At 39.0% G+C, this 9,381-nt stretch overlaps 1 protein-coding gene across 1 annotated transcript; it reads left to right on the top strand.

Annotated features, from left to right (window-relative positions):
- The first annotated feature begins 273 nt into the window (after positions 1-273).
- On the top strand, positions 274-918 carry LOC143856043 (putative disease resistance protein At4g10780). Its single transcript, XM_077366084.1, has 2 exons — positions 274-328; positions 437-918. Exons 1-2 carry the CDS (start codon positions 274-276, stop codon positions 916-918), a joined length of 537 nt encoding a protein of 178 aa, XP_077222199.1.
- The last annotated feature ends 8,463 nt before the right edge of the window (positions 919-9,381 follow it).

The raw sequence follows: 9,381 nt of genomic DNA, 5'->3' as shown, positions 1-9,381 counted from the left end.
TAGCTTTTCAGCTGACTGTGGTTATATTAATATTTTCAGAGTTTGATCCTTGTGGAGTTGGCGAGGAGGCGCATAAGTGATCTATGATTTATGATTTTCGTTATCTTTAGTACTTTTACATTCTTTAGACAGTGAGTATTCTTAGGATTATTGAGACTGTATCATATGATTTCGTACTTTGATTATTATGGGATTATGGGTTAGATGAGAGAGGTTGAGATTTTAACAAAGGATTGGTGAAGACTTTCAAGTTCAGTTATTAGATTATTGCCGATGGTTATGATTATTGCTTTGCTAGCCTTGTATGCTTGTGAAGCTTGCCTTGCAGGTGTGAGGCACTGTCGCTCCCTTAAGCCTTGTGTTGTGAATATGAATGTGTGTGTGTGACTTGGGGGCGTGACATTTGGGTTCTGTGAAAAACATTGTGCAAATGCAGTAACGACGGCACGGAGGAGAGGAGAAATGATCCTCAGTGAAGTTGACAGGTGGATAGTGAAGGTAGATAACTTTGAAGAATATGCATGGAGATTCTTGAACAAACATAATCAAATATATGAGGAGAGTAGATGTTTCAAGGATTGGAAGTCCCGCTACACGGTAAGTAGAGAAGTAACAAGGAGGATTGTTGTTGCTGATCAGCTCATTTTAGATGGAAATTTTTCTACTGTATCATACAATGTAGCTCCAAGTATTGAATTGTTACCTGTTCGAGATTTTGAAGCTTTTGCATCTACTAAATCAGCTATGGACGGAGTCATGAAAGCATTACATGATGAGAATATCAGCACGATTGGGGTATATGGAATGGGAGGTGTTGGCGAGACGACCCTTGTGAAAATAGTAGGCAAACAAGTGAAAAGTGAGGACCACGATCCCGAGGACGGCGGCAAGGATACGAGATCCCCGTCGATCCTCTAAGATCTCCACAATGTGAAGGAGACCTCTACTAAGGAACTCTCGAAATGATGCCCTCACAGCATGAGTGGCGATATAAATGAGATACCTCTTGATCTGGAGACAACAGCCTCGAAACCAAGACGTACCTGAAGCAAAGAAAGAGTCGTCATCCAGGGAAGTCGGCCCTGGAACCCATACAATACTCTGTTGCAACTAATAACCAGAGATACAAAAGGTCCGTGCTTGATGACGAATGGGGAAGGTGATAGGCGCCCCCAGTTCGCCCAAGTGCAAGCACCTGGTCTCTTATGCCATTTATTATTAAGTTTGAAGAGTTTTTGGTGAAAATCAGATGAAATGGGAACGAATATCCCCGAGAAAACATCTATCTAAGCATGCATGACCCGGGGATGGGCAAAAGAAAATAAAAATCCAAATTCTAACTCATCGCATCTAGTCTTAACTCATCACATCTAGAAAAGCAGTAACATCCTCATGCACAACTACAGTTAAGCAAGTAATATAGCGGATATGATAAGCAGGAAAGCAGTAAATAACTATAGCTAAGCATATGACCATGATAAGTAAGCAGATAAATGCTACAGCTAAGCATGTAAATAAGCATGTGAAACTGTACAAAAGACGAGCTAAAAGATGCTAGAAAATAGTAATCAATCACATGCCAACAAAGTAATCAAGCTAAAAGTAACACATAATAAACCAAAGACAAACACACGATAAGCTAAAAGATACAAGGAAAGAAAGGAATCAGAAATCAACGGTATGAGAGAACAAAAAATGCCAGGGAAAATAAAATGGGACATACGATAGGCTCAAGGAGCGATTCTAAAGGAATCGAGCTCAGTGATCCTAATCCGCTAAAGATCGGACAAGTCTCGTTGTCGTCATAGCCTATCGTTGGGCTCAGCGAGGACAATCCCTATAAAGGGGTCACGCTACGTCGTCACCCGTCCCAAAATTCGATAAAACGTCGGAAAATCGATGAAAACCGAAAAACCAAGATCAAGATCGGAAATAGAATGAAAAGAGGGCTCTGAATGACCTGACAATCACCATGCTTGACCATTTTGGTTTTTGTTTTGAAAGGTTTAAAAAGGTTTTATTTAAAAGGTTTGAAAGATTTTTGCAGAAAAGTTTGACTAAACTCGGGATGACGGTCTCAAGCTGCCTACGTACCCTGTGGAAAGGGATCAAGCCAACGTAGTTCGAAAACAGCTTTTTTGAAAAATGCTTTTTGATGTTTTTTTTTAGTTTTTCATTGTTTTCGGATTTTTTATTATTTGATTTTTGTGTGTTTTTGTGATTTCTATTGTTTTTATGATTTTCTGTATTTTTATGTGTTTTGTTTATCCCTTTTGATTGAAAAAGAGGTTTTGTCTCAGGAGGTTGCCGTCTCTCGTTGCCTAAACCCACCAAAGTGCTCCAAAAACGATCGAATCTCGAAACTCGAAGAGGATCCCGAGGAACGTGAAGAGAGTAGTCCCGAAAGAAGACAAGGTAGAACCCCTGAACCCTATAAGAAGCAAAGGTGCTAAAGAATGAGGAAATCCCTAAACCCCATTAGAAATCCTAACACAATAAGGAGGACAAGAAGGGTAAAGGGGGTGGCTCAAGAAACATTCTGTCATCGCCTATAAAGAATTGAGGGAACATTTTTGAAGATTGATGGAATCCCAAAGACTCGAAGATGATCCCGAAAATCGGGCCAAGAACAATCCCAAAGGAATGAAGTAGATCTCGAAAAATAGGGAGGATCCCAAAAATCCTAAGGAGGCGAGTACCTGAAGATCTGGAGACACGAGTAGCTGAAGATCACAAACCCTATGAAGCTCTTAAACACTGAGGCAAAATCTGAAGGAACGAGGAAGGGTAAATGGTGAAGGGTTTGCTGCTTTTGACTGACTCGCTCCATATGAAATGAAGTTGACCCGACTAAGACGGATCACTCATTTCGATCAACCTGTTTCACAAGAACGAAGCCGATTCGACCGAATCAAGAGAATTTCTACTTATATCCCACCCTTAACTAACCAAATATTCTAGACATGATCAAAATTGCATTTGGGTTCTAGCTTGAACTCTTTTGATAGCCCTCAATTTCCTACTTGGCTAAGGAAGTTTTAATTCCCAAGATTCCAAACCCATTAATCGAAGGTCAAAGAAATAAACTACAGTTTATTATTCATGATTCTCATAGCTCCAAAGGAAATTCTAGAAACCTAATCCCAGGACAAGCTGACTTTAGGCAATGACAAAGACTAGATAGCATGAATATATGATTGGACACTATCACCCATATTACTTCATTTTGATAACAACACCCCACGCTTTGTCATACATTAATTCCATCAAGATTGACTATGCCCACAATACTTCATACACGAAAAGTAATTGTTACATATGGGTGATCAGAGTAAGAGTAGCGCCATTGTAGAAAAAAAAATGCAGGCATCAGTTGCTTTGGGATGACATTATAACAATCATAGTTAACCCATGGGACAAGCTCACCTTGTCTTTTGCTCATTACAAAAAATGGTAAAATGCCCCAAATAGTGCATACAAATCATCTGTGAGAATGGGAGCAATAAAGTCACTACTCCAATTGATTCTTGCACTAAACCCAACTCAATCCCTAAAACTGACAATCTCCAAGATCATTTTGATTCTCAAAGATTATAAGAAAACCTTTCAAACAATTGAAGCCAGCTGATCACATACAAGGGGCAATACAAAGTGGTGCTAATTGGAACATGGGGTTCTTTGATCGAATCAACCAATGGAACCTTGTTTTGATCCTGGCACCTATGTCCCTTTAGTATTGCTCCCTTGCCAAAACCACTAAAGTTACAAACATAAGCCACCCTACAGGTTATTAAGCAAACACCTCTACCAAAACCTTTTTAAAAGAAAATGAGAGAAGCAGCTAAAAGCAGATCAGTCTTCATGACTTACATACTTGCATTCATAATTCAAAATTTTTTTCACTATGAACATTTCAGAGCAACAAGAATTGCAAAAGAATGAGTGAAAGAAATTGGAATGAAGATGGATGTTGAATTATCTAAACCAGGCAGCAAAGGCAATCATAGATCACTTCCCTATCAATTTATAATCAAAACTGAAATCAATCTTTAAGCTAAAATGAAGCTCCAACCAAATTCATGGGCTAAACATCAGAGAGAAAATTAAGACGAAAGGGAACAAACCACACACATTTCTATCAATGCAGAGGAGGGTTGAGGATGTTACATGGACTCAATTTGAAGTATGGCTAGAGTTCTCTTCTTCTTTTAGTCCTTTGCTGAAATTTACATTTCCCTCTTTTGGCAATCTCAACGATCGAAACGTTCTAAACCCATTTCTTGAACTTCTCTTTTTTTCTTTTTTGCAGCCCCAAACCAGAGAGAATCGAGGGTGAGAAAGAGATGAAATGGGCAATGGGTTTTGGGTTTCCCAAGTGAAGACAAGATGGGTTTGGGCATGGGAAAATGATTAGGGAGATGGTGGCTCGTAACATGGAGGGGTTTGAGGTGATTATGGTCGAAATTGCGAGGAAGGGGCCGTAGATGATCGGATCTGGGATGTGGATGTGATGAATTTGGGGGTTTGTGTGATCTTGGTGATGGTTTTAGGGTGATCAGAGAAGATGGGGTAGATGGCCTAGTGATGGTGGCTGATGGTGGATGTAGGGGCTGCTATGATGGTGGTGGAACGAATATGGTGGAGGTGGTGATGAAGATGGGATGCAGAGGCTGGCCGGAGTGGGGTCGAGGCCAGAGAAGATGAAGGTTTGGGGTTTGGGTTTAGGAAAACGAAGGGGTGATGGCTGATGGAGAGGTAGATGAAGGTGGAGATGGCCGGAGGGAGTTGGAGAAGGTGGTGGTGATGATGGAGGTCGGCCGGCGACAATGGAGTTGGTGAGAGTGGCCGGTCCCCTTCTCCTTCCTCTCTCTCTTGGAAACCTTAATCTGATCCAGTGAGCTCTCCCCCTTGCAGCCCTTCTTTTCTCTCCTTTTCTAGCAAAATCAAGAGAATCTCCCCTCTTCTAAAACCCTAATTTGATTTGGGTTTTAGATAGGGGAGTGATAAATTTCGCTCCCTCCTTGCTTACTTGGATAGCCCCCATTTAAGTGTATTTGTGAAATTTTTTTTAACTACCAAGGGGTGGCTGGGGTGAAAGTGGGATACAGCCACAAAAAGGAAATGATATATCACACCCCTTTCCTCTCTTAGAACAGCCCCCCTCGTAGTGTATTTATGGCTGCTCTTTTAGTGGAGGTGTGGCTAGGTAAAACAGACCCAAAGGAAAATGATATATTTGACCCCCTGCTCATTGATTAGGACAGCCCCTTGCTAGTGCATTTTATCACTACTCTTTTACCTTATAGGGGTGGCTGGGTAAGAGAATGGGCAAATATATCATCTCTTTTTGATATAGGGAAATGATATAAGCACTCCCCCCTTGTGTAAATCACCCCCCTCTCTACTTGGAATAGTATATTTAGGTCCTCTTTTCTTCCCTGGACAAACTATTTCAATGTATTCAGAATTGCTTTCTTGTGGACTGGGTGGTCCAAGTAAGAAATGGGGAAAAATATACTAGTCTTCTTATCTTTTGAAATGATTTAAGCACAATTATGTTTTGATAATCGCACTAACTTGTCTGTCTTTTCTTCTTTAATTAGCTTGTGAGGGTTATCTTGGGAAATGTGATAACCCCTTAATTGCTCCAGACAAAGTGAGTTAGTGTAACTATCAAAATATGGTGTTCGGGTAATCATTAGGACTCGAGGGACTCAAATAGTGTCAATACCAAAAACTCGGGTTTCAAGACATTTGGGGATCGGCCTCAAAAATTTTAATGGATATCATCTACAGTTTCGGTCAGAGCAGTAGGTCTATAAAATATCTTGGCTAAGCGGATTTGATAAATGGTTTGTCAATTTTTTTATTAAAACACTTGCATTTATTTGAAATGATTTTAGAAATGCATTTGTAGGCCCTAACTGCGACTGGAAGGTATACAGTGAGTGGGCCCAGGGGGTAGTAGTTGTCCACCCCCCATAGGACTCAACTGAGTATATGTGGAATGAAAAAAGGGACTTGCACATATTAGATGTGATTAGGGGTATTGAGAATGCAATGTTAGGCCCAACTATGACGGTGGCAACCCAAGAGGGGGGTGAATTGGATTTATCAAAATCAAATTTCTTTTTAAAAGCTTACACCAATTTTACCCCAAATAAAATTAAGAAAGATCAATTCAATAATAAACCACAATGATAAATCAAAAGTGAAAGAAATATAAAGAGAGAGTTAGAAGAAGTGCACCAAAGATTTAAAGTGGTTCGGTCCTCAAACCCACGAGGCCTACTCCACTCTACCAACAAAATAGGTTGATGGCTTCACTATTTGAACTTCTTAACTTCGACGAAGATCGGTGCAAAAAATTACAATCAACCGCTTAAACCTTGGTGGCCATCCCTACCATGGAGACAAGGTTACGCGTCTCCGAACACTCGCCCAATTACAATCTTTGATGAAGAAAGAACGAAAACAAAAATCACTCTCAAAGGGTTACAATCTTAATGTAGAAGATGTACAATGAAAGCTCCCAATCTAATCCTTATCTTTGAATCAAAAGAGGCACAACTTTGTTCTTTAACTCAATATGTATTCAAATGAGGCTTAGGGAGTGTTAGAACTAAGTTTAGAAAGGTAAGTGACCTTTATATAGGCAAGGGAGACCAAAACTAGCCGTTATAGGGCTCCCAACAGCTAGTACGGAGGCTACGCACGGAGTAGCCATTTTTTATTTTGGTCCAGGTGCTTCCATAGAGCTCAATGACATCCCACGGTGTTCCGTCACGGAGCTCCGTGGGATCCCATGGAGGTCCGTAACTGGTTTTCCAGGTTACAACGTCTAACTTGTAAAATTCATATATCCTTCGTTTCTCATTGGATTTTGATGTTCTTGTACTCTACGAATATTAGAAGAAGGAGATCTATCTGTTAAAAATATTTTTAAAAATCTTTAAAAATATTTTGGACCAAATATTATCAAATTTAGTTCTGTGGTCACTAAATGAATTACTAAGCAAGTGACAATGATGTCTATCTTTTGGGTGTGTTCTCTATGGCTTGTCCCAAGATATTTTCATGTTTTAGGACCCTAATAGAGTATGTTTAAACCTTGTTAAGTGCTCATTGGTCCTCTCATCGGACCTAAGCTAAGGATTGGACTTTTATATTCTAAGACTTGGCAAACATTCAATTTCTTCAATATCTTCAAGTCTTCATTGTCATCATGGATCATTCCTTCATTCTATTGGCTTCACATTGTTTTCATGACATGCTCCAAGCCTTCTTCCTCTTTTGGCTCATCTTGATCTTTATTATAGGTTCAAGCCACGATCCATGTTGTTTCCCTTGACTTTGATGTTTAATAGATTGGATTTCCAATACATGCACTTAAAACATCAAACAAGTTAGAATAACAACATTAATCAACTTGTGTTTGGAATCATCAAAACATTGAAGATTGCCAAGGTGAGAACCATTGGGTTAACAAGTATGATAATTTAATGGTCATCTTCAGGATTACGTCTCAATGGAGGCCACTAATCCAATGCGATTTTAGTGTGACCTGCAGAGCAAGATCTCAATGGGGCCCATCATTGGGTTCTGTAGGATCGACCGTCAGATCCCTATACCGTCCATGGAATATAGTATATGCGGGACCCTTATACTATATTCCATTGAGATAGTATAAGCAGTTGTCCTATGGTATGTGTACACTTTGGGTATTCCAAATGTGTACACATACCATAGGACACATTTGGAATACCCAAAGTGGTTAATTGTTAACTTAGGGGTATTGTGAGAATTATAGAAAAATATGCATGGATCTTTCATCCCATTGGATAGGAGGAAATAAGTTTATTTAATTAGAAAAATTAAATAGCAAGTGTATGTTTAGCTTATGGACTTATTTTACTAAAACATTCATAACTCTCTAACCTTTGTGCCAAAATGAGTGTGTAAGTACTCATTTTGAAGAACATTGAAATGGATACAATTTTGTAGTTTTTGACTTTTTCAGGTTTGGCCATCTAATAGTCCAAAAATGGGCTTGAAAATCGGCCAGCTGCTTTGTAGCAAGAATGCACCTGCATCAGGGTGGGCCCCACATGCAAAAATGTCCAGCCAATGCAAACCACATTTTTTCAAGGTTGGGGAACATGCCAAATCCTAGTAGTAAACCTCCATAGGTTCCCACATTGTGTTGGTTTACAATATTCAAAGTCTAATTAACTAGTTTTTTCAATTTGAGTCAAATTGTGAGAGAAACTTTAGGAATTTTTAAAAGTAGGAAACCATCTCTATATAAACCATCATAGCATGTTTTTGGAGGCTAGTCAAGGTTGAAAAATTCGTGCTCCCTCCTTCAAAAAACATCCAAGACTATCTCTCTCTTCTACTCTCAAGTTTTCTCTCTTTATCTTCTAGTTTTTCAATTCTAGTTCAAATTGTTTTGAGAAAACCTAAAGATCTATTATGAAAATTCAAATTCCCATCCAAAGGTACTAATATATGTTAGCCCAAAAGTTCAACAAGGACTCCTATTACTATGTTTTGATGATTAACAAACCCAATTTGTTATAAAATGGTTTTATGTACTAATGATCTTCCATGTCTAAGTGAATGTGTTCAAAGCATTAGTACCTTCAAAATTGCACAATCAATGATCAATTTATTCAAGCTCAAAGTGAAATCAAAGACATGAAGAAGGCATCAACAACATAGTGACGAATCAAGTCATCATCAAGGCAAGACAAGGTCATTCGAAGGCAAGATTGAACTCAAGCCCAAAAGACGAAAATCAACTCAAAGGCCAAAGCTATGCTCAATCATAAACGGAGTTGATAAAAGACAAGTCAAAGCTTCTTCAAAGTGCTAACAAGATTGAAGATCAAGTTATAATTAGATTGTATATGCTCAATCATTAATTGTCTAGGTTAAAGGCACAAAAGAGAGTTAAAACCAACCTATAATGAACCTAATTGGATAGTGAATGATATGGTGGTGTCCTCACATATTTGGACCCACATGACATTCCACTTAAGAAGATATAAGTGAATTCTGAAGGCCTAAAAACAAATTAGCACTTAAATTGGAAATCCTTCCCGGAATTTCGATAAAATCGCTCGGAATTCTGAGCTCGAAATTCTGAGACATTTTCTCGGAACTCCGAGAAAGCCCCTGTTTGAAAAAATATGTGTAAGGTCATCTTGGAATTCCATACACGGGTTCGGAGACGACCATTGGGGAGTCTAAAAAAGACATATCTTTGACTCCTCTATATATATCACCTCTTGGGGCTTAAGGAACACTATTAATGATTAACCTAACCTTCCTTGAGCATTTATAAAGGTATTTACTCCATTTTAACAAGGAAATCAC

This window comes from Tasmannia lanceolata, unplaced genomic scaffold (assembly GCF_043159265.1).
Source record: "Tasmannia lanceolata isolate RefF3 unplaced genomic scaffold, GAP_Taslan_0.1 ptg000023l, whole genome shotgun sequence".
In the NCBI taxonomy this organism is placed as follows: Eukaryota; Viridiplantae; Streptophyta; class Magnoliopsida; order Canellales; family Winteraceae; genus Tasmannia; species Tasmannia lanceolata.
This window is presented reverse-complemented; position numbering and strand designations above follow the sequence as displayed.